Genomic DNA, 27,992 nt, shown 5'->3' with positions numbered 1-27,992 from the left:
CACCCCGAGCCCCGCCCTCCCTCCGCTCTCCCGCCCGGGCGCCGGCGCCCCCTCGCGGCGCCCCCTCGTCCCTGCTCTGAAAGCAGTGGCTGGCGCGCAGACGTAGAACCAGAGAAAGTCTTCACGTGGCCTTTGGGACGTGCCACTGGCCTTTTCCTAAACAGGTAACGGAGACGTGAGGCGGGCCAGAGTGGCGGAAGGCTCGCTCCCGGCCGGAGGTCGTGGCCGCACTCGGGGAGAAACCCGTTCGACTCCCGGACTCCTGCGCATTGTCTGGCCGGCGACCGCCGTGCCCACAACAAACATGGGCCTGCTCGCCCCGATCCCGCCAGGACGCGCGCTTCGGCAGCCATCTTTCTCAAGGGCAGGGCGCGCGCAGGAAGGTCGGGCCCTACCCGTCTCCGATGACGCCGGCGGCCTGGAAATCAACAGGAGTCCAATTGGAAGCGACGCTTTCACCGGAACAGCGTCTCCTTACGACCGGAAGGGGCTGTGCGTGAGGGCGTTGGGGGCGGAAGTGACGGGAAGGTGGTAGCGGGGTAGTTGGCGGGTGGTGGAGCAGAGCCGGTCGCCATGTCCGCGGGGAGCGCGACACATCCCGGGGCCGGCGGGTAAAGCTTCGCGGGCGGCGGCATCGCAGCGCGCCGGGGGCGGAGGAGAGGCGGGGGGGCCTCCGGGAGCTGCGTCCGGGCGGGGGGCGCTCCACTGGGCAGTGTGCGCGCCGGAGGGCCGGGCTTTCGGGGAGAAGGGTGGTGAGCAGGCCCTGGGGCTCCCGAGAAAGGCCGGCGGGGACCGGGGGCAGGAGGGAAGCAGGGACCTCGGGAAGGCCCGGCCGAGAGGCAGAGGAAGCCGCGGGCGTGTGGGACGGAAGGGAGGGTCGGGGAAGGAGCGCGGAGCGGAAAAGGGCCGAGAGCCGTGAGCGGACCTGCCGCGACTGTCGCGGTCGAGATGGGGATCTGAATCTCGGTCGGAGACTCGGGGCTGTGAAGGCCGCGTCGGGGAGGCGGGGTGCCGAAGCGGAGCAAGGGAGCCGTCATCGGGGCCTGATGTTTTCCTTTCTCTATTGTAGGCGCCGCAGCAAATGGGACCAACCCGCTCCGGCCCCTCTCCTCTTCCTCCCACCGTCGGCCCCAGGGGGGGAGGTTCCCAGCAGTGGGGGAAGCCCTGGGGGCTCCGCGGCCGCTCCCTCTGGCGCCTTGGATGCTGCTGCTGCTGTGGCCGCCAAGATCAATGCCATGCTCATGGCCAAGGGGAAGCTGAAGCCGGCCCAGAACGCTGCTGAGAAGGTAGGGAGGCCGGAGGGGCTCTGCTAAGGCCCACTTCAGTAGGGTTACTTTGTAACCCTGTAATCACACAGTTATTTGTGTTAAGGAGAAAACAGCCTCGTGGTAATTTCAAAATCACTTAGTTTTAGAATGCCTCACATGACGTTTTGTCATTTGCTTTTTCCAGGCAATTTTGGTTGGTTTGGTTACATTTATGGGCTAGATACTTGATTTTGTCTTTGTTCACTTAATTCAGCTCACTTTCTATCGACGTAATGTAAAGGGACAGTGTAACATGTTTTTCAATACACGTGCATTTTCACTGAGGTCAAAAGAGACCTTCATGTAAATCAAGGAAGCTTTAAAATGTAGTTTGGGGAGCCTGGGTGGCTCAGTGGGTTAAAGCCTCTGCCTTCGGGTCAGGTCATGGTCTCGGGGTCCTGGGATCAAGCCCCACATCAGGCTCTCTGCTCGGCGGGGAGCCTGCTTTCCCCTCTCTCTCTGCCGGTCTCTTGTGATCTTTGTCTACTTGTGATCTCTGTGAAATAAATAAATAAAATTTAAAAAAAAATGTCTCTAGTCAGCTATACTAAAAGTAAATGCATACATACAAAGTTCTCCAGACTCTAGAGGTTTTCAGTGACTGCCTATAGTGTAATTGAATGTGAAATGAAATGAGTAATTGATATGTTGGTGGTTTTGCTGTTCTCACAGAAATTGAGGAAATTATTTGGTCATTTTACAGAATTTTTGGTATAATTAACATTTCAGACTAGGATGGATCTGAACTTTGAAGTCTTCAATTTATGCTGCCATAGGGGACAAGAGTCCTCCTATAGAGTAATGAGTGTTGTGGCTGTTTGTGTTGCCGGAGTGCACGCGTTGCCCTCAAGACAGACTCTGCAGCAGTGTGACGGGATGGATTACTGTCTCCAGTTTACAGAGAGAAATGCAGCTCCTGAGCGTAAATTGTGTACGTTCAGTAATGCACATGTATGACTTCAGAGTCATTTCTGACAGTCGGGGTTCAGCTTTTGCTGGAAAGCCTCTTCCGTTGGAGAATTCAGTGTGTTCTAAGGCAGCTCATTGCATTATAATTCTCATTTGAAAAAAGCTCTTTGGGCTTCAATTAAAAATTGCCCTCCAGTGAAGAGATGGGTTCTGTGTTTGAAAATGCAGTTCGGGTGATGAATGTGTTAATTAGCATGTTTGTGGCGATTATATCCAAACGACAGTTGTTCACCTTGAACATGGACAGTTTTTACTTGTCAAGGACATTGGTATAGCTAGGGTGGGGGATGATGATTTTTTGTTAGTCATCCAGTGTACGTGTGGAATAGCCACGGAACGGCCATTGTCTATCTGGATATTTAAATACCCAAGTTGTGCAGAATCGCGGGGAACTTCTAGTGAATTGGAAGTTCATTATTCATTGTATTGTTATCATTTGCAAAGACTGAGCGAACTGTGCATTTCTGGGTTCTGCAGGGAAATAGTGCCGGCGCACTGAGGTGGAGTGCTGCTTGAATGTTAACATCTTAACACTGATGTCTGTCACTTATTCACGTGTTTCCTCTGAGAAGCAGTTGAGCGCAGCAGGAGGGAGCATGGATTTAGAACCAGAATACGTGGACTTGAAGCCGAGGGTCCTCAGTTACTGGCTGTGTGGCTTAGATACGTCGTGGGGCCTCAGTTTCCTCTTCTGAGGGTTGGTGACACACACCTGTGTGGTCCATGACAGTAGTCACTAGCCACATGTAGCTATTTAAATTAAAATTTGGGGGCACCTAGGTGGCTCAGTGGGTTAAGCCTCTGCCTTTGGCCCAGCTCATGATCTCAGGGTCCTGAGATCGAGTCCTGCATCAGGCTCTCTGCTTAGCAGGGGGCCTGCCTCCCCCCCACCCCTACCCTTGCCTGCCTCTCTGCCTACTTGTTATCTTTGTCTGTCGAATAAATAAATAAAAAGCCTTTAAAATAAGTAAATAAATAAAATTTGAATTAAAATTCAAAATTCAGCTCCTTGTCACAGCCTTTGGACATGGGGCTGTCGCCCCGTTTCTCCCGGGCAGGTGGCGAACACCTGTGTCACCACAGGGAGTCCCGTGAGGTGGCACTGATAAGCACCTTTGATGACGGCCAGGACTGAGCAGGGGCTGAACAAAGCCGAGACGCTGTGGAGTCGCGTAGTTTGAGGCGCCTCGTGGCTCAGTCTTTCCAGCATCTGGTTCTTAATTTTGGCTCCAGGCCTTGTCTTGCGGCCGTGAGATCAAGCCCTGTGTTGGGTGCCAAGCTGGGTGTGGTCTGCTTGAGAGTCTCTCTCCTTCTCTCTAAAATAAATAAATAAATCTCTCTTAAAAATGTATCTAATACATTAAGAAGGAAACTGGATTTTATCTCCTTTGAGCAGCTTCGCCAAATATTGGTCCAAGGTCTCAAAGGGCTGCGGAAGGCCGTCTTGGGATGAACATTTGTTCAGATAACTCCGATCCGGTATCTGGAGTTGTCCGTAGATCAAATTGAGAGAAACCGGATCAGATTTCAGGATTTTGCTTGGCATTTCATTCATTCTCTTGGTTCTTCGTTATTAGAGTAATGGGTTGTCCGTTAGAGAAACTGGCGGGTCTTCCAGATCGTTGTGAGAGGACGGGGCCGGTTGCACGGGGTACGTCGCCGCCGCAGTGTCGGCACGAAGGCCGCGTCCCGCTGCCCGGACGAGGCGCGTGGGTTGCAGGACTCCGCACCGTGCCCTGGACGCTGCCCTGTGGCGGACTGCACGCAGTCTTTTAATTTTCCTCGCGGAGATGGCAGCTTCTGGTCCGTAGGGTTTCTGGGGTTATGCGGTCATAGAAACACACGTGGCCAAGTTCCCAGAGAAATCTGATGATTGCCTTCGAGAAAACTGACAGAACTTGACGTCCGCTTAGGTTTTGCTCACTTGTGATTTCGTCTTCGGTGAATGACAAGGAGTATTTCCAGGTGTGCGTGGAGGCTCGGGAAGGGAGCAGGAAGGTGCTGGGGGTGGGTCCTGGGGAGGGGCGCTTGCGGAGCCTTCTTCCGTCTTACAGAGTTTCTCTGTTGTGTAGCTTCAGGCTGCTGGCAAAGGCCCCCCCAGCAGTAAAAGCAAGGATGACCTGGTGGTAGCTGAGGTCGAAATCAACGATGTGCCTCTCACATGCCGGAACCTGCTGACTCGAGGGCAGACTCAGGACGAGGTGGGCGCACATGGGCCCTGGGGGGAAGTGGCTGGCGGCCGCGGTGGGGAAAGCAGACAGACCGGAGTCCGATGTTCACGGGTGGGTTTGGGTCATGCTCTCCAGAGTCAGGATTGGGTTTAGTTAACTGCAGAGGAACTTCTCAGGGAAGGTAGAGAAACAGGTGTGGGTGGGCTTCGGGTCCGCTGAGCAAGAAACCATGTTGTTGAGGTTTTGGGTGCGGGAGGGAACTCATTCCTCGCTGGTGGTGTAACGAACGAGTCGGGGGGCGTCCTTGAAATAGGCCCATTGCCAAGTCTTCTTGTTGATAGAATGTTTCCCTTTCAGATCAGCCGACTTAGTGGGGCCGCTGTGTCAACTCGAGGGAGATTCATGACCGCTGAGGAGAAGGCCAAAGTGGGACCAGGGTGTGTATGCGCATCGTCTGCTTTAGGGAAAGTTCGGACACGTAGCTCACGTTAGTTTCATATTTTTTGTTCGTAGGAGATCCGCGCAGACAGTGGGTTAGTAGCTCGGTGTGTGTGTATACACACGCTGTGTAGTAGAATTTGGGATGTCTCCCAACACGCATAAGGGATGGCGGCCGCTGTTTGCCTTCCTGTTGCTCTTTGGATTTTTTTTATTTCATAGGTGACGTTTTATTGGAGGAGATAAATTACGGAAAAGTATAAAATGAGATAATTGCTACTTTTAATGTTTATGCTTCCAAACTTTTGTATGGGATTATTTCCCCCAACAAAAAAGTCTGTACTTTGTTGTAATCTCCCATTTAAAAAACACGTCCTGGGGCGCCTGGGTGGCTCACTGGGTTAAAGCCTCTGCCTTCGGCTCAGGTCATGATCTCAGGCAGGGAGCCTGCTTCCTCCTCCTCTCTCTGCCTGCCTCTCTGCCTACTTGTGATCTGTCTGTCAGATAAATAAAATCTTTAAAAAAACAAAAACAAAAAAATCTCCTTTCATTAGACAGCTCGTTGCCTTTCTGACGGCTGTGAGGTTTTCGGCTGACAGATTTTGCCCCCAAGGTTAAATCCTTCCCATGACTCGGTTTTGAGGGCAGGTTGTCAGGTACTGTGACATTTTCCACATTGGCTTAAACTAAATATAATTAGGCAAAATTTGGTCCCCACCTGAGACAGGACACTTGGGTGGCTCAGTCAGTTGAGCGGCTGCCTTCGGCTCGGGTCGTAATCCCAGGGTTGTGGGATCGAGCACCTCATTGAGTTCCCTGCCTGGCGGGGAGCCTGCTTCTCCCTCTCTTTCTCTGCCTGCCTCTCTGCTTACTTGTACTCTCTATTTCTCTGTCAAATAAATAAAATCTTAAAAAACAAAACAAAACAAAAAAAACTTGGTCCCCACCTGAAACCAGGAACATACTTCAATTCCGTATGTGTACTATTTGCTGTTTTGAACTTTTTTGTCTTTAAATACTACTATTATTTTACCTACAGCTTTATATTAACTGTATGGTTTTTGATGATCTTCATTATTATAATCCAGATTGGAATCTAAGCCACTTTACATTACAAATCTAGAGTCCCCTGGGTTGTGGGCTTCACAGACGTGGTCCACAGGCTGCTGTCACTTTGCCCCTTTAATTTGGAGCACAACTGCTCCTCCCTGTTAAACAACCAACAAGAAGGACTTCTGTTCTCAGATATCGGGTTGTTTCCGTTAACTACTTGCCAGTGTGCATGAGCCCGTAAGAACAGATTTGATCCGGGGCGCCTGGGTGTCTCAGTGGGTTAAAGCCTCTGCCTTTGGCTCAGGTCATGATCCCAGGGTTCTGGGATCGAGCCCCACGTCAGGCTCTCTGCTCGGCGGGGAGCCTGCTTCCCTTCCTCTCTCTCTGTGTGCCTTTCTGTCTGCTTGTGATTTCTGTCCATCAAATAGATGAATAAAATCTTTAAAAAAAAAAAAAAAAACAGATTTGATCCGTGTGTAGACGAGTTAACGTGAAGCAACCAGAAAAGCTTATTAGCTGTAAAACTACGTTCCTAGACATTGGTTAACATCCATTTTCTTGTATGTAGTCCCATTTACTTATTTGGAAACTGTAAACATTACAGACTGGATTTGGTGACCCGTTTGGTTCCTTTGCTTGTGCGCGGTGTGGGATCATCATTTTGTGTTTCTCTTTGTAGGGATCGTCCGTTATACCTTCATGTTCAGGGCCAGACACGGGAATTAGTGGACAGTAAGTAACGGTTTGGTTCACATCCCCCTTTCTGTGAAGGACAAAGCACAGGGCGGTATAGAGTAACTTGGCAGAAGGTTGCGGGCGGCTGTCGTGACTCATGTACGAACCGCTCGTGCGTGTGCTGGGGGAGTTGAGAGGCCGAGGACCGTGTGTCGGGGTGTCCTGCAGCGTGGGTTGGTACAGGGGTGGTTGCGGATTGGCCTGGGCTCGTCTGTGGGTTCTAGTCGGTTCATTTATTCCTCTGTATCGTATTTCACTTTCTCCGTAGGAGCCGTAAACCGAATCAAAGAGATTATCACCAACGGGGTGGTCAAAGCTGCCACGGGGACGAGTCCAACGTTCAATGGTGCGACAGTCACTGTGTACCACCAGCCGGCGCCCGTTGCCCAGTTATCTCCAGCCGTCAGCCAGAAGCCTCCCTTCCAGTCAGGGGTATGTTCGGTGGAGAGCTCGGAGCAGCTTTGTCATTTCTGTAGAGGTGACGCGTGCCAAATAATACGGAAAGTGTGAAGGAATGTCGTGACGTCCAGCCTGAGGCTGACCGGCTGACGCATCCTGTTAAGGGACCATGTCGTGTTCTGTGATGCAGTGAATGTCGGAACACGCATCTGTTTACTTTGATATATTCTAGAAGGGGCATCGATAGATCCAGGCGTCCCCGCAGCGTACATTTGGAAGGTAGAGGTTTGCTTACGTGTCTGTCCCGGTGACGGCCGCTGGAGGACTAAGAAGGCGGAGTCTGGTGAAGTAAGACTCTGCTGATACGATCCTCCTAGAACATAGGGTGGGAGAGAGCAGCCCTCGGTGGAGCTCACCACGGGGCTGACTGGACGACCCGACATGCCTCTCTCGCTTCCCAGAAGACTGTGCTCTGGGTTCCCGCTGACTTAGAGCCGTCAGCGGCCTTGGGTGCGCTTAGTAGTGAGTCTTTGCTCTGCACCTGTTCAGTAGATTTTGCTGAATGGAGGAAGGGGTTACTGTTCTAGGTAGGTACGTAGCCCGCGTAGTGCTCCTCCAGATGAAGCTACTTTATAAGTTGGTTTCTGTGGGCTCATGGGGGAAATTCCAGGGGATCCCTGTTCTGGCAGGGATTCGAAGTATCTGGACTAGTCAAGTTTTCTGCAAAATGATTTTCATGATTAGGACTTCATGTGTGCTGTGTGTTTCATCTGAGCTGTTCTGTCCTGTAGATGCATTACGTTCAAGACAAGTTATTTGTGGGTCTGGAGCACGCCGTGCCCACCTTCAACGTCAAGGAGAAAGTGGAAGGTCCAGGCTGCTCCTATCTGCAGCACATTCAGATTGAAACGGGCGCCAAAGTCTTCCTCAGAGGGAAAGGCTCGGGCTGCATCGAGCCAGCATCCGGCCGGGAAGCTTTCGAACCGATGTACATTTACATTAGGTACGTGTGGTGCTGTGGGCACTTGTGTGTGAACACGCGTCCGCCGCTCTGCCCGGGTAGGAGCGATGCCGTGGGAGGAAGAAAATAGGTTTAATTAACAGTAACCTGAGGACTTGGGGCCAGTGCTGGGCAGTGACTGCTCCGTCGTGTCCGCAGGAAGAACTGTTGAATTAGGAGGCGGGATCGTCTCCTTTAGTGTTCAGGTTCTTGGGTGTTATACGGAGCTGTGACCCTGAAATGAGCGTCCATGAGCCTAACGTCGTCTTCATTTAAACCTTTGGTGACATTAACGCATTTTAGGGCTGTTCTAGTGACTGTTAAATGTTTTTTAGTACCTGTATCTCAGACCAATACAGTATTTGTCCTCATGATAGCAGTTATAGGTTAAAGGGTTTAAGAGTCATGAGGTCGTGATTTTGAGCAGCTTACTTTGGTGCTAGGTTGAGGGTATTGTTGGTGAGCAGCATGCAAAGTGGAATCAGCATTCAGTATCCTTTCCTTGTGTTTGACTTCTCGGATCTTCTTTGCAGTCACCCCAAACCAGAAGGCCTGGCTGCCGCCAAGAAGCTCTGTGAGAACCTCTTGCAAACAGTGAGTGATGCCTGCGCCCGACGCGCGGAGGAGCACTGCTCTGCGGGGCTGGGTCTCGGCTGCCCTCCCATACCAAAGGCCCACACGCTGGGGGACTTAAAAAACACCAGGGAGTTATTCTCTCACTATTCAGGAAGCCAGACAGACATTGAGAATCAAAGCGTGGGCAGGATTGGTTCCTTCTGAACGAATGCCGTGAGGGAGAATGTTCCATGGCTCTCCAGGCACGCCGGCCTCTGCGCTCTTTCCCCATGTCAGCAGAGCTGCATTCTCTGCCCTGTTGTCTCCTGGCCTACTCCTGTGTCTCCTTGTCTGTCTGTCCCCTAAAGGGTCGCAGTCCTTGCATTTAGGGCCCCCATGAGCCCACATGACTTCATGCTAACGCCCTGCGTCTGCAAAGACCTGGTCTCCAGGTACGGTCATGTTCTGAGGTTCCGGGCGGACGGGGGTTTTGGAAGCGGTTCACCATTCTGGCACCTCAGTTCTCGTAAGGAAGACAGACTTCCCCGGTCGGGGTCCTGGCTGGCATGCATTTCTCCTTTACGGACTGTTTCGGTGTGGAATTTTGAAACCCGCGACACAGCATATAAAATCACATGGTGTGGGTTACTAAACAGTGCTTTCAGTCTTGGCCAAGTTGCTTACCGGTGGGAGTTCCAAATTCTGCTTGTTAGTAAGGGTAGAGCTAGAATAGTTTACGACCGGTCAGCAGAGCCTTCGGGCTCATTGTGGATTTGACCGTGTGTTCTTTCTACCCTGTAATCTAGTAACCGAAAGTGAAACCAATGGGGCCGTGGGCAGAGCCCCTGGAGGAAGTCAGCAGTGGCGGTTGCACGTGTTCGGTCTTTGTTATTTGGTATCTTAAGGGCGCCCTTTCGGGACGCTGTGTCGTTTGCTTTCGGGAAGTAGCTGCTCTGCTGTCCCTGCACCAGGGCGTGTCCCTGGCCGTCCCCTGTCCCCGTTGCCACATGAATTTACTGACTCGGGGCAGTTTCATAACGAGCAGCTGGACGGGGCTGCACTAACCCGTTGAGCCCTGAGCTCTCCGAGGACAAGTCCAGTAAATAAAAGAACGAATGAGTTCACAGTAGGTATACTGACAACTTAGGATTTTCCTAACTTTCTTTCTGGCTCTGGATGATTCTGTGCCTCAGAACTGAATCCAGTTTGCCGACTTAGGAAGCTCCTGGTGTCCGTCCTCCTGATTGCCAAGTCCTGGCTTAATAATTTACAGGGTGTGCCTTATTAAAATTAATTGATGTATTGAATTTTTAAAAGATTTTGTCAGAGAGAGATGTGCGTGTGCGTGAACAGGAGCAGCGGTCTCGCTGCTGAGCGAGGAGCTTCACGCGGGACTCAATCCCGGGATCCTGGGATCTTGACCTGAGCCGAAAGCAGACATATAACTGATGGAACCACCCAGGCTGCCCCAATTGATTTTTTAATTTTTAAAATTTTGTTATTTTTAGAGAGGGAGGGAGGGGCAGAGGGAGAGTCTCAAGCAGGCTCTGTGCTGAGCTTGAGCCTAGTGCAGGGCTCAATCCCACGACCCTGAGACTGCAGCCTGAGCTGAAGGCAGGAGGTGGATACTCAGCCGACTGGGGCACCTAGGCGCTCGTTGGTTGATGGATTTTTTTTTAGGATTTTATTTGAGAGAATGAGAGAGAGCATGAGGCGGGAAGGGTCAGAGGGAGAAACAGGCTTTCTCCTGAGCAGGGAGACCGATGTGGGGCCCAATCCTAGCACCGTGGGATCAGAAACCGAGCCGAAGGCAGATGCTTCATGACTGAGCCACCCAGGCGCCCCTGATGGATTTTTTTTTTAAGATTTTATTTTATTTTATTATTACCATTTTTAAAAGATTATTTGTTTTATTTTTTTATTTTTACTATTTTTTTAAAGATTTTATTTATTTATTTGACAGACAGAGATCACAAGTAGGCAGAGAGGCAGGCAGAGAGAGAGGGAAGAAGCAGGCTCCCCGCTGAGCAGAGAGCCCGATGCGGGACTCGATCCCAGGACCCTGGGATCATGACCTGAGCCGAAGGCAGAGGCTTAACCCACTGAGCCACCCAGGCGCCCCTAAGATTTTATTTTTAAGTGATCTCTGTACCAGTGTGGGACTTGAACTCACAAGCCTGAGCTCAAGAGTCCTATGCTCCACCGACTGAGCCGGCCAGGCACCCCGTGCCTTATCAAAACTTAGCTTAAACAAGTCTAAATTTGGTTGAAATGTCAATGGAAATTTTTTTCTTTTCTAATCAGTAGAAATAGTTTTGTTATTGATTTTTTTATTAAAAGATTTTATTTATGACAGAGACAGCGAGAGAGGGACCACAAGCACAGGGGAGCTGGAGAGGGGGAAGCAGGCTCCCCGCCGAGCAGGGAGCCCGATGTGGGGCTCGATTCCAGGGCCCAGAATCATGACCTGAGCCGAAGGCAGAGGCTTTAACCCATTGAGCCACCCAGGGGTCCCTAATCAGTGAAACTGTGCTACAGTGAAACTAGCTACTTTGGTTCTGGAGTTGTCTCATCGACCCTCGCGAGTACTCTGTGAATTGGGACCGTCCCATATGAATTCGCTTTCCCTTCTCTTGCAGGTTCATGCTGAATACTCTAGATTTGTGAATCAGATTAATACTGCTGTGCCCTTACCAGGTGTGTATGTCTCAAAGTGTTTCAGCAAAAGAGGTAGTTTGTTAGTGGTGTTTACGTACAGAATAGGATGTTTAAGGCTGGCCCGTGCTGGGGCACTGATAGTGTTCCCTTCAGCTTACAGTAATTTGGGAAGCCATTTGTCCCTCAGTGTTTTTCTTCCCTAGAGAGTAGGTTAATATTCAGCTAAAATGTCTCATTTTGCTGCAGCTGATTAAACACTTTTTTTCTTCCCCCTCAGGCTATACACAACCCTCTGCTCTAAGTAGTGTCCCTCCTCAGCCACCATATTATCCATCCAATGGCTATCAGTCTGGTTACCCTGTTGTTCCCCCTCCTCAGCAGCCGGTTCAGCCTCCCTACGGAGTCCCAAGCATAGTGCCACCAGCGGTCTCTCTGGCACCTGGAGTCTTGCCAGCATTACCTACGGGAGTCCCCCCTGTGCCAACACAATACCCGATAACGCAAGTCCAGCCCCCCGCTGGCGCTGGCCAGGTAGGCCGCCGGGCGCGAACCGCGTCCACTGACCTCAGGAGAGGTGGCCCGGGGAGAGGTGTGGAGGTGGCGGTGTCCTTCAGGAGGAGAGAGTGGGTTGGTTCTGTGCGACGGGAGGTACTCTGTGCCCCGCGCGCGGGGGTGCGGGTGCAGCCCGGGTCTCTGGATGCGTGTCACGGGCCTTCCCACCTGACGGCGGTTTAGAAGAGGAGTCAGGAAGCTTCCTCTGCGGGGCCGTGCGGCCGGCGGGTTAGGGGTGGTGGGCCTCGCGGGCTCTGCCCGTGGCCGGGCTCTGAGAACGCTGGCGCCCCCGGCGGGGCACGCGCCACGGGCCGGTGCTGGCGAACGGCCCGCGCGCCTCCCCGTGACGGCAGCAGAGCCGCTAGTCTTCCAGACAGACGCCCCCGTGCAGGAGTGTGGGGCCGAGAGATCCGTGCACTTTGCCAGCTGAAGGGTTTTGAATGTCGTGTAGTTCTCAGGCCACGCGCAAAACTGGACCTTGAGGGGCTGGTGGTTCCAGCTCATCCAGGTGGATGGCCTGCGGCCCTGCTCTGGGGCAGGGGAGAAGCGAGCGGGCACACGCGGGCGCATGGGTGGCGGGCCCTTCTCCTCGGGCCTCTCGCCGTATATCCGGGCCGGGGGAGCTTGTGGCCTTAAACCGTGGCCCCGGCCCTCCCTGGTGGGCTGTGAGCACCGGAGGGGGCTGCCCAGGTTGAAACAGCAGAAGGCTTCCCTAAACTCTGGCTGGGACCCCTGGTCCTGACTACTTGCCTGCTGCGCTTGGCGGAGCCGTGGGCCTCCAGCTTTCAGCCACGTTGCTTAGTAACCAGAAAAGGAGTGTGACTGAGCCCGCCCTTAGGGTTGGGCTTTAGACATAGGCTGCATGGGTTCTTTGTGCTTTCCTGCGATTGAGCTGTGTAATCCTGGGATGTGACTTGGCCTATCCAGGCTTTGGTTCCCTTCTAGAAAATGGGCGTAGTGATCTCTGAGAGGTTGCAGGGGTTCAGTGAGATGACCCAGGCTTCAGCAGGTATTAGCCGTTCGTTTCATGAGAGCAGTCCTCTGAGAGGTGCCTGTTTTCTCCGATGCGTCCTGGATCAGTCCTTATTACTCCTTTCTGGAACAATCTTTTAAACGTTGGATAGACTCTCTGTTGCTGTAACAATTCTCTCTAGAAGCGGCAGTGAACTCACCTTTGCCATAAGCGTTAGCAGCCTTTTTAATGCAGAAAGAGCTAATCACATTGATTAAGGGGTCTGAGTTGGAGAATGTTCTGCTTGATAACTTCTGGACTGAGTGAGTGGCTGGAATTTTTATTTGTTGGTCATGTTTGCCCCTAGTAGCCCAAGGGCACAGCAGGTTTTTCCTGAGAGTTCAAAGCACTGGAGAGATTGTCAGTGTCGCATTTCCATGGAGGTGGGGAGGCCAGGCTGTCCCGTCAGCAGACGATCCCAGAGGGCAGCTGAGGACCAGAGAGACAGGATTTCTAGGACATTTGGATCATTAAAGTCTGTTGTGATTTTGTTTTCCTTATTATGGCTGGACATTCTCACACCTTTTTCCCCCTTGGTTTGTTTTGGTCCCAGAGTCCGATGAGTGGGCCTTTCATTCCTGCTGCTCCTGTCAAAACTGCCTTGCCTGCGGGCCCCCAGCCCCCGCCCCCGCCCCCGCCCCCACTCCCAGCTCAGCCCCAGGCGCAGAAGAGGCGATTCACAGAGGAGCTGCCAGATGAACGAGAGTCTGGACTTCTTGGATACCAGGTTAAATAAAATACCCTTATTTTCCTCATCTTATCGTACTGTATTCTCCCTTGAAAGAAAGAGAAGTTCACATCTGTATGAGGCATCGTCCCAGTACTGGATTTCTGTTTGCTGGAATCCTCTTAGATTAGGTTTTTTCCCCTTGGGGGATTAGTTTAAATCAAGAGTGACTCCCTTTGGGTGGGTTGGTCTTTGAAGCAATAGAAGGAAATAACCGCTCCAAGGGGAGAGAGGCGGAGGGTCTGTGACTCGGGCCTAGAAGGAGGGCCGTAGAATTCCACGCTTGCTCTTATCCGTGCGGCGCTCCTGATGGCCGCAGGTGGTTCTGACTCTCCTGGTACGTGGTTTGTACTTGAACCTGGGCTCTCAGTTTATTGTTGCTCTACGAAGGAGAGCAGTAGCTTCTTCCCGTCCCCACCGGGCGACTGAAGGTGGGCGGAGATGCAGTGGTTCTCTGCACACACGTCATACAAGTGGTCATTCCAGTAAAGAGATTTTTAAAATGCTGTTTCAGTGTGAAGTTTTAACATAAATAAATGTATAGTGTTGGTGCCATTTTATTTTATCAGGAGAAGCACCTTTACTTTTGGCCAGAGCCCTTGAAGTATTCTTTGAAACAGACTGTGGCGCGTTACTCTAGTTTATGAGAGGAGAGTTGGACACAGACCCGCACAGCATGAGCAGCCGCTCCGGGGAGAGACCAGGTCTCCTCCAGCTGTGCTTAGTCCAGGTCCCAGAGGGCTGGGGAGTGAGCTCACCGCCACTGGCCAGAAAGACGAGGCACTTGACAGTTACGTTGAGGAGCTGAAGTCACTGCCGCAGTCGTAGGTTTGCTAATGCCGCTGTATTTTTCTGCTCATAGCATGGACCCATTCATATGACTAATTTAGGTACAGGCTTCTCCAGTCAGAATGAGATTGAAGGTGCAGGATCGAAGCCGGCAAGTTCCTCAGGCAAAGAGCGAGAGAGGGACAGGTGAGTGCATTGGAGCGGGACCGCGTGACTCTGTCCAGGCGTCCTCGGTCGCCGTGAGCTTCTGTGTTCTTAAATCTGTAACGTAGGGGCGCCTGGTGACTTGGCGGTTGAGTGTCATACTTTTGATCTCAGCCCAGGTCTTGATCTCGGGGTAGTGAGTTCACTCCCTGCACTGGGCTACACGCTGGGTGTGGAACCTACTTTAAAAAAAAAAAAAAAAAGTAATCCATCGATCAAAGTGTAATGCAGTCCTTTAGCTTAAATAAACTGCCCCCCCTTATTCTTTGATAACCGCTGCACTCACAGAGGGTGCTGCCCCCTTCACAGTCACGAGGCCCTTACCCTGGGCTTTGAGTCACTCTGTGCTTGTATCCGGCGTCCTCCTCTGCTGCACGGTCTGCAGCGTGGCCATGTTCCTAAGCGTGACTGAAGTCTTCTTCTTCTTCTTTTTTTTTTTTAGATTTCATTTATTTATTTGACAGAGAGATCACAAGCAGGCAGAGAGAGAGGAGGAAACAGGCTCCCCGCTGAGCAGAGAGCCCGATGTGGGCCTCGATCCCAGGACCCTGAGATCATGACCTGAGCCGAAGGCAGAGGCTTAACCCACTGAGCCACCCAGGCGCCCCAGTGACTGAAGTCTTACCCAAGCTGTGTTTGCTACTTAGAATCCTAGACTTTTGGGGCGCCTGGGGCACTCAGTTGAGTGTCTGCCTTCAGCTCGGGTCATAATCCTGGGGTCCTGGGATCCAGCCCCACATTGGGGTCCCTGCTCAACGGGAAACCTGCCTCTCCCTCTCCCTCTGCATTTCTCCCCACCTGCCCCACACCTCCGCTGCAGCTCGTATTCTCTATCTATGTCTTTTTTTTTTTTTTTTTTTTTAAAGATTTATTTATTTATTTATTTGACAGAGAGAGAGAGAGAGAGAGAGAGAGAGAGATCACAAGTAGACAGAGAGGCAGGCAGAGAGAGAGAGAGGGAAGCAGGCTCTCTGCTGAGCAGAGACCCGATGCGGGACTCGATCCCAGAAACGTGAGATCATGACCTGAGCTGAAGGCAGCGGCTTAACCCACTGAGCCACCCAGGCGCCCTTTCTCTGTCTTAAATAAAATGTTTAAAAAAACAAACAAGAATCCTAGAATATTACGGACTGAGGTGCTTGAACGGGGGTCCAGCTACCATCTGGTGCTTAACCGCCCCCCATGCTGTTCTTTCCTTGGACGGGACTGGTCTGAGCAGTGCATTGCTTTGGGCCGGGCCTGGCTAACACCTTGTGCGCTCACAGCTTGCTGACCCCTCGGGGCCGTGGCCATGCGCGGCTCCGACAGTCCACCAGAGGAGCGCAGCCCACGGAATCTGTCTGAAAGGCTGTCCTGGTTTCTTTTCTCACAGGCAGTTGATGCCTCCACCAGCCTTCCCAGTGACTGGAATGAAAGCGGAGTCTGAGGACAGGAATGGGTCCGGGGCTGGCGCAGGGGGCCACGGTGAGTGGGGTGCGGCTGGGGATGCGCGCGCTGCCGAGGCCACTCCTAAGTTCTAGTCGTCCAGCCTGATGTGCATTCAGGCGTCGACTCTGACTTCTAAATTCCACAGGCTCAGGAAGATACTTTTTCTTTTTTTTAGGAGGACAGCATATAGTTACACAGGCTTTTCAAATTTTGTCTAGAAAAGTTAGTCAAGTTACATTTTTTACATAGCACCATGACAGCCCTAGGAGATGCTAACGATGGGTAGGTCATTTCCAGATTTTGTCTCTGTCTGCATCCCTGGGGGTGATCGGACACAGACTCAAGGGTTGCGATTCCGGACGCCTGGCTGGCTTAGTCCGTGGAGCGTGCGACTCTTGACCTCTGGGAGTTGAGCTCAAGCCCCGAGTTGGGCGTAGAGCCTACTTTAAAAAAAGATTGATTTTTCTTTGTATTGGGACCGAGCTACATCTCTCCTTACAGTGCTTTTGGTTGTGAATCGTCAGCCTGTGGCTGTTGAAAAAAATGTTGCCTCCTAGTAACCCAGAATTTAGAGGAATATGGGATCACTTGCGTTCTTTGCCTGTAGTCCTAATAAAAACGAACAGGAGAAAATACATTTTCTTTTCTTAACTTCTTTTCTTTTAACTCTTTAAAAGGTGAAGTATCCGCCTCCAGAGACTCACTTGCTAACTTTCCTTTTTTTTCTTTTTTCTTTTTTCTTTTTTTTCCTTTTTTTTTTTTTTTTATTATTTTGTGTTTCTGTTTTCTTTCTCTGTTTTCTTACATGGTTCTGGTGGATTCACATTTGCTGATGCTGGTGCTGTTTTTCGTGTGATCTTCAACGTTTTTGGGTGACCATTGACCCTGTGACCTCAAAATGGTGTCCAACTAACCACTTACAATTAACATCTTTTTTTTATTAACGAATTTATGGTATCTTTTTTTTCTGTCTTGGTGGGGGATGGGTTGGGGTTGTTCTTCTCTATTCTAGATTATCCGGTCAAGAAGATGAAAACTGCAGAGAAGGGCTTCGGGTTGGTGGCGTATGCTGCAGATTCGTCTGACGAAGAGGAGGAGCACGGGGGTCATAAAAATGCAAGTAGTTTTCCACAGGGCTGGAGTCTGGGGTATCAGTACCCTTCATCGCAACCACGAGCTAAACAGCAGATGCCATTCTGGATGGCCCCATAAGGAAACAGCGGAACAGAGCTTTGACCCTCGGTGACTCTCTTTAGCAATAATGCATGCATTTGATTTAATAAGACTCTGGGGCCTGTACTGGGAACCATCATGGACCTTTGCAGAAGTTAGAGATGCAGTGTCCCCTTTCTTAAAGGGGTCTCATTCTTTTCTAAACATCCTTGTTTCTGCAGTGGCATAGTATCTTAAAATTTACTTAGAATCACAAACTTGTCTCAGAAGCTTTTTAACAGTCGGTGAAATGTGCTTGTCCAGCAGAGCGTCCCAGCAGGGTCAGTCCAGTGTACCTTTGACCTGTCCAGCCTCTTTCACATGAATGACCCCAATTCTGACAAAAAGAAAGTTTTCTTTGTAATTTACTACTGTTTGGTCCATTTTGCTGACAACTGGTTACAAACAAAGCCTTACTGTGTATTAGTGCGGAGATGATTTTCAGTCCATCCTTCCCTTTCAGCACCTTTAAAACTAAGAACAGTTCATCCTTATTTGATTTTTGCATTCTTTTCTGTTTTGGAAAATGCAGTTTTACTAATTTAAAGCTGTTGGATTTAGCTGGATCCTGCGTAGGAATATGGAGGGTTTTCCCCTTCATTATCTCTTTTTAATGGGATGATGCAAAGCAGGCACCCGCAGGCTCTCTAGTCCCGGAAAGTCATTGCAGTTTTTATTGCCCTATTCATAAGCTCCGTGTCTTCAGCTGGGTCCGAGAAAACTGCTTGATCCAAAGCTGGTCAGAACTCAGCACAGAAGTGAAAAACAGTGGTCTGTCTCCGAACTGGTCGCAGCCAAAGTAGAGATTTGACTGCTCACGATAGGACGGATGGTGGACCTAGTGACCGAAATGGCAACTTGTCCTTTTTCTTGGCATGACATTACAGGTTTTGCCAAAAGAACTTTTTTGTATCAAATACTGATGTGTGAAAGGAGGAGCTAGTCTGCTGAACCAGGAGTAGTTTGGGATACGAACTGTCAGTTTTTGCACATTTGAATCCTTTGCGGGCTGGCTTTGTATAAACATATTCTCTGGTTTCCTATATGTTGTAAATACTTAGACCATAATTTCATTATAAATAAATGTATAAATACTCTGCGGTTTCTCTTCTCTCTTGCACAACCCACCCGTATGCTGGGGTTTACAAACCTCTCTAGATGAGTGTGACAAGATTATGTATGACCCAGCGGGGAAACGAAGCCGGGGGTCGGCAAGTTTGCACGCAGTTCCTAGAGTAAGCCCTTCCGACGCCCCGGACGTTACTGCCCCCCTGCGAGCGCGGTCCGTGGGGGGTGACACGCGCGTCCTAAACAACCTCCCTCGGGGAAGCACTCCCAGACGGCTGGGCGGAAGCTGGCCAGCTCCTCCTGGCCCCTGCGAGCGCGGCCCGAAGAGCGGTGCGGCACCGGGGCGCCGCGCTTGCTGCCGGGTTCGGTGAAAGCCCCTGGGTGCGCCCCGGGGCTGCCGGAGAGCGCTGCGTTCCCGGGGGCAGCACACTCTTGCCGCGGCGGAGCCAGCGTGGACTGTCCCGCCTGCGGCTGGGGTCTGCGCTCCGGGGGCCCCTAGGAGCCCCGGGGCTGGAGCTGCGTCCGCGCTATTTCGGGGGGATTTGCCGGCTTCCCATGTCGGGTTTTGTGACAAACGCACGCAATCCCAGTGAGCGCGGACCCGACCGCCCCGCTTCCCCTCGCGCATGCGCACGCCCGCGAGCCGGGCTCCCGAGGGGGCGGGATTCCCGGGGGCGGGGCCAGTCGCGCGTCACGCTTCCCCGCCCCCCCGCGGTGGCGCCATCTTCCCCGGCCGCGGGCGGGGTCACAGGTCACCGGCGGATCCTCGCGTGGGGCGGGCGGGTGGGCGAGCCGGGGGTCCGCGCGGCGCGGGGGCGGGAGCGGGGGCGCGCGGAGGGCCCGGGGGCCCCAGGGGCCGCCTCCCGGCCTCTGTGCCGGCGCCCTGGTCTGAGGAGGAGCCCTGAGTGGTTTCGCCGCTTTTGTTTTTCTTCTGGAAACTGCCGTCCCCGCGAGCGCTGTGCGGGGTCGCCGGCCCGACCTCCCGGGGGAAGGTGAGGCGGCGCCGGGTCGGGGGCCGCCGGGCCGGGCGCGGGCTGGGGAAGGGCCCGTGGGCGCCGTGGGTGCGTGCGGGGGGGCGCCGGGCGGGGCCGGGGGCGCGGGGAGGATCCGGGGCGCGGGGGCGGCCCGGGCGCAGCGCGTCCTTCTGCCCTCCCAGGTGCGCGTCCCGAGGGACCATGGAGCCGGGGCGCCCCGCGGGCAGCGGCTGCGGCAGCCCCGCCGGCCTCTCCCGGGAGTACAAGCTGGTGATGCTGGGCGCCGGCGGCGTGGGGAAGAGCGGTAGGTGCCGCGGCCCCGCGGGGGGAGGCTGGAGCTCGCGCCGGCCGAGGGCGCCCCGGTGTAACTGTGGTGTCTTGTCCCGAAGCCATGACCATGCAGTTCATCAGCCACCGCTTCCCCGAAGACCACGACCCCACCATCGGTAAGTCCCCGGGCTCCGAGGCCCCTGCGGAGACCCGTCTGCGCGGCGGTTCTCGCGCCCGTGGGGGGTGCCTCTGCCCGGAGCGTCTCGGGGGGGCCTCTCCCCGGCCGCGGAGAGCGGGCGTCTCCCCCCGGAGCGCGGCGGGCCGCCGCCGTCCTCGCCGCCGCCTCTCCTGAGCCTCCTCCCGCGCTGGGGTCCCGGCTGTCGCGGTCCCGGGCTGTCCGGCCCGCCGCGGGGCCGCCTGCGGTCACCGCGCTGAGGGTCTCGGGCCGCAGGAGTATGAGTCAGCGGCTTGGAGCTCCCACAGAAGGAAGCAGAAGAACAAGTCCGGCCGGCCGGGCCCCGACCCGCGGCCCGCTGCCCCCGGGAGCTCGCGCTCACTGCTCAGGCCCGCACGTTCCTCCGGAGCGGGGTCTCCGCGGCGCGTGTAGCACTTGGCGCCCCGCCGCTGGCGCACCCCTCCCGGACCGACAGCCTTGTTTTGCGGTTTTTCAAAAGTTGCTATTTTCTACGCAGACTAAGGACATCGCTTTTCTTCCTGGACTGTAAGGAAGCGGGTTTGATTCCGAGGGGTGAGATCCCGGGATAAGAAGGGAAGTGGAGGGAGGGGGGAGCCGGCGGGGCCTTTCACGGCCAGACGCGGGGACCCGGTGCTGGTTCTCCGGGGCGGGTTTCCACTGGCTCCGGCCTCTGCGGCTCTGCTGTCCGCGGGGCCCGCGCGGTGCTGCGTGACACGGTGCGCGTTGGGATCCCGGCTGGGTCGGGAGCTCTAGAAAGAAGCGCAGTTTAGGACTTCAGATGATTTACTTACAGCTCCACAGGTGTTTTTTCCTTTTCTTTAAAACAAAACTCATACGTGTTCTCTGAAAGAGCTAATTTTCTTTTCGTTTCTTTTTTTTTTTTTTTTTTTAAAGATTTTATTTATTTGTCAGAGAGAGGGGGAGAGAGCGAGCACAGGCAGACAGAGAGGCAGGCAGAGGCCGAGAGAGAAGCAGGCTCCCCGCCGAGCAAGGAGCCCAATGTGGGACTTGATCCCAGGACACTGGGATCATGACTTGAGCCAAAGGCAGCTGCTTAACCCACTGAGCCACCCAGGCGTCCCAAGAGCTAATTTTCTTAATCAGGTGATTTTCTCTCCAGTCGGCTGCTCTTCCGACACTCTTACCTGATTCAACAGCAAACACTTCGGTGTCTTGAGTTCTCATTAGCCGCCAGGCACTGGAGCGGGTCGGCGCTCAGTGCTGCACAAAGACGCACTGGCTCGTGTCAGGGGGTCTTGTCATTTAGGGCCTTTTCTTCAGGGGGCTTCGTTGCCGACTGGCTGCTAATCCTGAGAAGGGAAACTGCATCGTAGCCAGTACTCGTGCGAGTGCGAGTGCGTGTGCGTGGTACTAGGGTATGCGTGGTACTGTGCGTCAGGAAGCTGTGTTCATGTCGCTTCTCGTGGTACGCACTTACGTTTTCGTTCTTTCAGATTTCTGCTTATTTATTTTAATGCGGTCGCAACCCATTAAATTCCTCCACAGTTCACTAATCCTAACGGCTCCCGACCCGCAGTTTGAGAAACGCTGGTTTAGTGGACTCTTGATCTTTGAGGAACAGTCATGAGCAGGGGCTCAAGAAAAAATCATCGACGTGCACTGGGGCGTAAACTATGATTACTTGAGTGATGGAAATATTCAGTGGGTTTTTTCTTTTTTAAAATGTCCTTGTTTCTTCCAAGGTTATTATAATAATACACGTAAAGAAATTTCTTTTCAGGTGTGCCTGGGTGGCTCAGTGGCTTAAGCCTCTGTTTTTGGCTCAGGTCATGATCTCAGGGACCTGGGATCATCATGGACCCTGCCCAGCGGGGAGCCTGCTGTTCCCTCTCCCACTCCCCCTGCTGTGTTCCCTCTCTCGCTGTCCTTCTCTTTGTCAAATAATAAAATCTTTAAAGAAAAGAATCTGTTTTTAGCTCAGAATTATAGATAAAGTCTTATAAATTTAAATTATGAGTGAGTAAACTTATGTTGTCACTTAGGTGAAAAATACAAAACACCTCCGTTGAAGACCCAGGGTACATATCCCAATGGATTGAGTGTGATTCCTGAGAAAACCTGGGCATTCAAAGAACTTGTGTGTAACTTACTTCTCTATAAGATGAATTTTAAAATAAGGTTACAGGGTGCCAGGCTGGCTTAGTGGATAGAGCAATTGACTCTTGATTTTGGGGTCCTGAGTTTAAGCCCCATGTTGGGCTTAGAGACTACTCAAAAAAAGAAAAAATAAAAGATTGAACATTCCTATGTTCATGGGTTTATAGTACACCTTTCTTCCCTCCTGTAGAAGATGCTTATAAAATCCGGATTCGTATTGATGATGAGCCTGCCAACTTGGACATTTTGGATACGGCTGGACAGGTATTACATCTCCGAATGCTGTGTGTAAAGGTGTTTTCATTTGAGGGCGCCTGGGTGGCTCAGTGGGTTAAGCATCTGCCTTTGGCTCAGGTCATGATCTTAGGGTCCTGGGATCGAGCCCCGCTTCGGGCTTTCTGCTCGGCAGGAAGCCTGCTTCTTCCTCTCCCACTCCCCCTGCTTGTGCTCCCTTTCTCTCTTTGTCTCTATCTGTCAAATAAATAAATAAATAAATCTCTAAAAAAAGAAAAAGGTGTTTTCACTCTACTGGGGGTGGGGGAGGCTTACGTAGAGATCACCAGTGCATCTTTCTTAATTTTTCATGCCCTCTGACTCAGGATAGCAGGTAATTGATACATGTCTCTTCTTTGCTCTGAAACCCTAGCTAAGCTGTGTGCAGCTCTAGGTTTCATCATTACATTAATGACCCTGTTCTCCTGCAGGCAGAGTTCACAGCCATGCGGGATCAGTATATGCGGGCAGGAGAAGGGTTCATCATCTGTTACTCCATCACCGATCGTCGAAGTTTTCATGAGGTTCGGGAGTTTAAGCAGCTTATCTACAGAGTTCGACGCACTGATGATACCCCTGTGGTCCTGGTAGGAAACAAGTCTGACCTAAAGCAGCTAAGACAGGTGAGGAGAGAGCAGAAATGTGTGTGGTCTCAGATTTCACTGTATATAGAGTCCTTTGCTTTAAAATAAAAATGTGAAATTAACTTCTAACCTTAAAAATTTCTCTAAGTCTACTGATTTGCAATTAACTTGGATAAAATCTGGATGTTAGAAATCAGTTTACAGGAGAAAATCCACAGGAAGGTAATCAGACAACAAATGGAGTTCATATTACATAAATGCTCATGGAACGTTCAGTTCCTAAAACCTCAGAAAGTGATTGGTCAGTGAATCCGTGTTGTGGCATGATGATTGTGGATGTGCTCCCTGACGTCGGGCACCCTGGAGGGGAGAGTAAGAGAAATCGTAGAGGATTCTAGAGGAAGCCAGACTCTTCAGAGTGGCAGCAGTGTTTAGAATCTGGCTGTTTGGTGTACAGTTGAGGGAATGGTGGACAGCCATATCGGGGCCACTGGTGGTCCTGCTACTGGTAGAAGCTGTGGAGTGGGTACAGACTTTTTGGAAGTAGTTTGACAATAGGTAAGTTCACAGTGCTTCTCAATTAATGCCTGTTGGAAAAATCTCTCTAGGAATTCATATATAAAACATTCATTGCTGGGCTGCTTTTGGTAGCAAAAAGTCAGAAAAAGGGTTCAGACTTAGGAGAAATGGTGTATCCCTAATTGAATATATCGACTTTGGATTTCTTTTAGAGTTTAAGAAAATTAAAAATTGGGGGCGCCTGGGTGGCTCAGTGGGTTAAGCCGCTGCCTTCGGCTCAGGTCATGATCCCACGGTCCTGAGATCGAGTCCCGCATCGGGCTCTCTGCTGAGTGGAGAGCCTGCTTTCCTCTCTCTCTCTCTCTCTCTGCCTGCCTCTCTGCCTACTTGTGATCTCTGTCTGTCAAATAAATAAATAAAATCTTTAAAAAAAAAAAAAAAGAAAAAGAAAAAGAAAATTAAAAATTACATATTTCCTATCTGTACTTCCTGGAACAGGAAGTTTTATTTTATAATTTTTTAAAGATTTTACTTATTTATTTGACAGCGAGAGAGGGAGCACAAGCAGGGGGAGTCGGTGAGGGAGAAGCAGACTTCCTGATGAACAGGAGCCTGGTGCGGAACTCGATCCCAGGACGCTGGGATCATGACCTGAGCCGAAGGGAGACACTTAATGACTGAGTCACTCGGGCGCTCCAAAAAAGTTATCCTTAAAATGGGTTAGAAATAGAGTCACTTTTAGGGAGAGGAGAAGGAAGCTGGATTCAGCCTCCCACTTGAACTCTGCTCGGACACCTCCGGAGTTGAGGAGCTCTCTCTGTGTTCAGATAGCCCCTTCGCTTTTCACTTTTTGGGGCAGTTGTGATTATTTTCTCTGGTTTCCACCGTACATTTTCCCATGTTTACTTTTTTAAAGGTCACCAAGGAAGAAGGATTGGCTCTAGCCCGAGAATTCAGCTGTCCCTTTTTTGAGACGTCCGCTGCGTACCGCTACTACATCGATGATGTATTTCATGCCCTCGTCCGGGAGATACGCAGGAAAGAAAAGGAGGCAGTGCTGGCCATGGAGAAAAAATCTAAACCCAAAGCCAGTGTATGGAAGCGGCTGAAATCCCCCTTCCGGAAGAAGAAGGACTCCGTGACTTGAAGGGAAGTTGCGCACGTTCGCCTGTGAACCGCACGGTTTACTCCGCGCGACCCCGTGGCCTGCACGAGTGAGCTTGGTGCGCGCTCCTTCTCCTGTCATGACCGTTCCTCTAAATGTGACTGGCAAAGGGGGTATGCCCAGTGGGAGTTTCCAGCGACGTGGTGTTTAGAATACTGTCTTTTAGCTCACTCTGATTTATTAACCCAGCAGAGCACTGTCTACTTGTAAATTGTCACATTAGAATTTGATCTACCGACGTTTCGGGTTTTGTTCCTGATATTAGTTAGTGTCTATGTTTCTGCCCTGGGGGAGTCTCTGCACTGTGTGTGCGGCGAAGCGCACACGAGGCGTTTTTGCAGAAAACGGACACGGAAAGATCCGTGTCTGTTTCAGCTTGGGCTCCCAGACCTTTCCAGGGAAGGGCCTCGCTTCTCCTCACCGGTGCTTCCCGGACACACAGCGAAAACTACGGAGACCAGGTTCAGGGTGTCACTGTGGAACTGCTTCCTGTTGCAGATGAGGGGCTGAAGAGATCAGGGACACCAGGCTGCAGAGAGGGGCGGGCGGGACCATGTTCGCAGTACAAGCCTGGCTGTCCTAGGGCGTGCACGTTCCACCCAAACGCACTGAGGTGAGGACAAGCAGAAGCGAGTGGAACCTGTGAAGATTTCTTCTGTGAAGTTACTTTGTTCTTCCTTTCAGAATTTAGCCCTTCCTTAGTGTCCGAGGCATCGGCTTTGGGAACCGTTGCTGGATCACTGAACTCTGGTTCACACCCTTGGTTGGGGCAGCCATGGTCTCGGGCAGGTGGATTGGCTCCCCCAGAGAGGCGCGCACCGGTCTGTGACCTGAGTGCCTCCCAGCACTTCCCTGTGCTCTCCTGCCGAGGAGGCCCTACAGAATGATTTCTCGGTCCTTCGTCGACCAACTGCATTGTCCGTAGGGAAGCGACATCAGGAGTTAGAGTAAAGCCATGTACGTGCCTCAGCACAGACCATCACTAGACTCCATGCTCGGAGAAGCCTGGGGCGTCTCTGTGCTGAGAGCCAGGTGTGAAGCTCTAGAATTCCTGTGTGTGGAGTTTCTCACTGCAGATTTCTGAACAGGGACCTTGGGGAGTTCACCGCACAGTGTCTGAGCCTCGACAAAACTTACCCTCAGAGAATTCCCCCTTGATGGTTGTGCGTGGCTGGGAAACGAGTGTCCTGGGAAGGAACAACTGTGTGGGTGGTGAGTTCTGTCTGCAGAATCAGGATTCTTTTGCTGTCTGGACTTAGCGGCGTGTGGGGGCGACGTGCAGACTGGACATTAAGTGTCCCGGACAAGTTTGTGACCATCTTAACCCTGAAGACTGTGGCCGTGGCCTCTCTTAGCGCACACCTCGGCTCACTGCTTTCCACTGCACAGGGGGAGGAAGGACAGGGTCATCGTGTTTTTTTTTCCTCCTATTCAAGGTGATGTCTGTTCCAGGTTTAAAGAGAGGTGGTGTTTGCTACTTTTTTAGCGAGGTCATGGTCCCTTTGAAACCAAATCAATCGTGTTTTATGGTAGTCGGGCCATCCAGTCATGAGACCCAGGATTTGAACCTATGCAGGACAGAAATCTGATAGGAACCCCAGCACTTTAGAGATGTGTGACAGTAGAAAAGAAATGCAGTGCAATTCTATTTTAACAGTATTTCACCACATTTAAGTTAGCTTAAAGCCTTTTACACATAATGTCTTAACTTCTCATTACTAATGACCGAGGGAATTGTAATTGGCGTCCGGCAAGAACTGGACAGCTGTATGGTCGTTGAGAACATTCAGGGCGGCAGAGAACATTGCCGGAAAGATCTATAAGACAGGAGGGAATTTGTACTGTGTATGAGAAAAGTAACAAATTTGTGTTTTTAAGAGTCAGGGTCCTATATTCGAATGGTCATTGGATTAAAAGCCCGTTAGTATTGAGAATTCTGTTAATGGTGCTAAATAGTTTGAGGGGGATGATGTGTGTAGGTAACAGTTCTCTTCTTAGTGACCGAAAGCGTGTGTAACTTACAAGCTCTGAAGCGTCAGGTTGATCTGGTCGAGGGCATTAAGATCAATCACTGCCTGGAACGTAGGAAAGAGACACGTTCAGGGACACATTTGAAAACAGTGGGACTGTCGGTGCCTGTGCCCGATTGTTAAGTTAGAAAATTCAGATGCTCATTTCTAGAATGAACGGTTAGATTTCAGGAGGGGACATGTTTAACTTGATCTTCTTTTAGCAAGAGTTGGTCTACTGTGATGTTTGGGGGCAGGAGAAGGAAGAGCGGTCTTTCCCTTCTGCGCGTGTACCTGAAGACAGTTGATGTGGCGCAATACAGAACTTTCAAACAACATGTTGGGCTTCTCCTTTGCTCACCTGTGGGTGGAAATGCTTGGAATCAGTGCACAGAGGTCATCTGAAGAAAACTGAAGGCCATGAGATTTTATGTTCTGGAAAATACGGATTCAAAAACGTGAGCGCCCACCACGTGCAGAACGCCTGTCCAGTGCGAGGGCGTGTGCCGCGGGGCGCCCCTCGTTCAGACAGAGGCTCTGCGTCCCGGGCCGGCGGGCAGGCTGCAGGGAGGTGGTGCCGCGGCCCAGCCGCTGGGGTCCCGTGTGAGCGTGAGTGGGGTCCCGCCGCTCCGGGGCTGGACGCCGGTTCCGCACCGCAGGCTCTGTTCCCTCTCCTGGCTCCGGCAGCCGGGACGCTTGGGGGGCCCTGGAGTTTGGCCAGACAGAGGGAACTGCCACGGCCCGGGTGGGTGCGGGGCGGGAGGGGGCTGGGCCGCTGCCTGAGCAGGCCTGCTGAGACCCCAGCGTGCACAGAGAAGTGGGGAGACAGGAAACACATGTCGGAGATGACATGTTTGCCACCTGATGGAGCAGTTTCAAGCGTGGAAAGTAAATGTGAGACTTAGTGTCACTGCTTTATGTGCAGGTCAGTGCTTTTGTCTCAGCTACTCGAGATGGGCACTGGCGTTTGGGGAGAGGACTTCATGTGGCCATAAAAGGGATGTGTTTTAGTGTCGTTACGCGTGTGGGGCAGGTCAGCAGCGACCAGCGGGTCCACCCCTGAATCGGGTGGTGGAGGGCAGCGTTCCCCGGCCTCGGCCGGCCCGTCGGGGAGGCATGGATTCCATCAGTGTCCACGGCCGCCGTTGTGCACCAGCGGGGCTGGGCCTCGGACGCGTGGACAGTGTCCCTGCCCTGGAGCTTTGACAGACTCGGCATAAACAGCTGGAGGTTGACGGGTCAGAGGACCTGCTTCCGACCGGGAACGCTACAGGACTTCAGAGAAGGGAGGACCCTGGAGGGCTGGCTCCGGCGAGCGATGAGCACTAACAGGAGAGCAGGCAGGTCAAGGAAACGCCGAATTTAACCCACACCGAATAATAGAGAAGTTCCACGTGAGCTGGTTTCTGAAGTTTCTCCTCACTTCCAGTGTTCATTGCTAATTTTCTTAAAAAAAAATTATATGAATTTAGGAAACTCCTGACAAGAAATCGGTAGCATTGCTCCTTTTCCAACCTTCCTGGGAAGGATGACAAAGTCAAAGTCTTTTTAGGAGTCCGTGTCACCTGGATGAGCACTTGGCTTTGCAAGACGCTTTGGTACTGAAA

The 27,992-nt window shown here is 52.1% G+C and overlaps 2 protein-coding genes and 1 non-coding gene across 7 annotated transcripts; all 3 read left to right on the top strand.

Annotated features, from left to right (window-relative positions):
- Nucleotides 1-135: 135 nt before the first annotated feature.
- Nucleotides 136-18,306, top strand: KHDC4 (KH domain containing 4, pre-mRNA splicing factor). 5 transcript variants are annotated; one of them, XM_044266531.1, is made up of 14 exons: nucleotides 166-492; nucleotides 1,070-1,286; nucleotides 4,349-4,477; nucleotides 4,805-4,884; nucleotides 6,618-6,670; nucleotides 6,942-7,105; nucleotides 7,864-8,075; nucleotides 8,606-8,666; nucleotides 11,267-11,324; nucleotides 11,563-11,816; nucleotides 13,403-13,576; nucleotides 14,439-14,551; nucleotides 15,942-16,033; nucleotides 17,010-18,306. In XM_044266531.1, the coding sequence occupies exons 1-14, from the start codon at nucleotides 305-307 to the stop codon at nucleotides 17,207-17,209; spliced, it is 1,995 nt and encodes a 664-aa protein (XP_044122466.1). In that variant the 5' UTR covers nucleotides 166-304; the 3' UTR covers nucleotides 17,210-18,306. The 5 variants fall into 5 exon arrangements, with proteins under 5 accessions (XP_044122468.1, XP_044122466.1, XP_044122467.1 ...); XM_044266532.1 differs by lacking the exon at nucleotides 166-492 and adding an exon at nucleotides 554-611; XM_044266533.1 differs by lacking the exon at nucleotides 17,010-18,306 and having other exon boundaries at nucleotides 136-492; nucleotides 14,467-14,551.
- On the top strand, nucleotides 7,389-7,517 carry LOC122918942. Its single transcript, XR_006386722.1, has one exon.
- Nucleotides 18,307-19,111: 805 nt separating the features above from the next.
- On the top strand, nucleotides 19,112-24,614 carry RIT1 (Ras like without CAAX 1). The gene is made up of 6 exons (XM_044266530.1): nucleotides 19,112-19,269; nucleotides 19,434-19,555; nucleotides 19,641-19,697; nucleotides 22,026-22,099; nucleotides 22,540-22,731; nucleotides 24,128-24,614. Exons 2-6 carry the CDS (start codon nucleotides 19,453-19,455, stop codon nucleotides 24,356-24,358), a joined length of 657 nt encoding a protein of 218 aa, XP_044122465.1. The 5' UTR covers nucleotides 19,112-19,269; nucleotides 19,434-19,452; the 3' UTR covers nucleotides 24,359-24,614.
- Nucleotides 24,615-27,992: the final 3,378 nt, after the last annotated feature.

This window comes from Neovison vison, chromosome 10 (genome assembly GCF_020171115.1).
Source record: "Neovison vison isolate M4711 chromosome 10, ASM_NN_V1, whole genome shotgun sequence".
In the NCBI taxonomy this organism is placed as follows: domain Eukaryota; kingdom Metazoa; phylum Chordata; class Mammalia; order Carnivora; family Mustelidae; genus Neogale; species Neogale vison.
This window is presented reverse-complemented; position numbering and strand designations above follow the sequence as displayed.

Excerpts from the sequence above, each read along its gene's own strand:
- KHDC4 (XM_044266531.1), top strand. The coding sequence starts at position 305 with ATGGGCCTGCTCGCCCCGATCCCGCCAGGACGCGCGCTTCGGCAGCCA. Across the intron at positions 4,478-4,804 it reads GAGGGCAGACTCAGGACGAG|ATCAGCCGACTTAGTGGGGC; the intron begins GTGGGCGCACAT and ends TTTCCCTTTCAG. Across the intron at positions 16,034-17,009 it reads GGCTGGCGCAGGGGGCCACG|ATTATCCGGTCAAGAAGATG; the intron begins GTGAGTGGGGTG and ends TCTCTATTCTAG.
- RIT1 (XM_044266530.1), top strand. The coding sequence starts at position 19,453 with ATGGAGCCGGGGCGCCCCGCGGGCAGCGGCTGCGGCAGCCCCGCCGGC. Across the intron at positions 19,556-19,640 it reads CGGCGGCGTGGGGAAGAGCG|CCATGACCATGCAGTTCATC; the intron begins GTAGGTGCCGCG and ends CTTGTCCCGAAG. Across the intron at positions 19,698-22,025 it reads AGACCACGACCCCACCATCG|AAGATGCTTATAAAATCCGG; the intron begins GTAAGTCCCCGG and ends TCCCTCCTGTAG.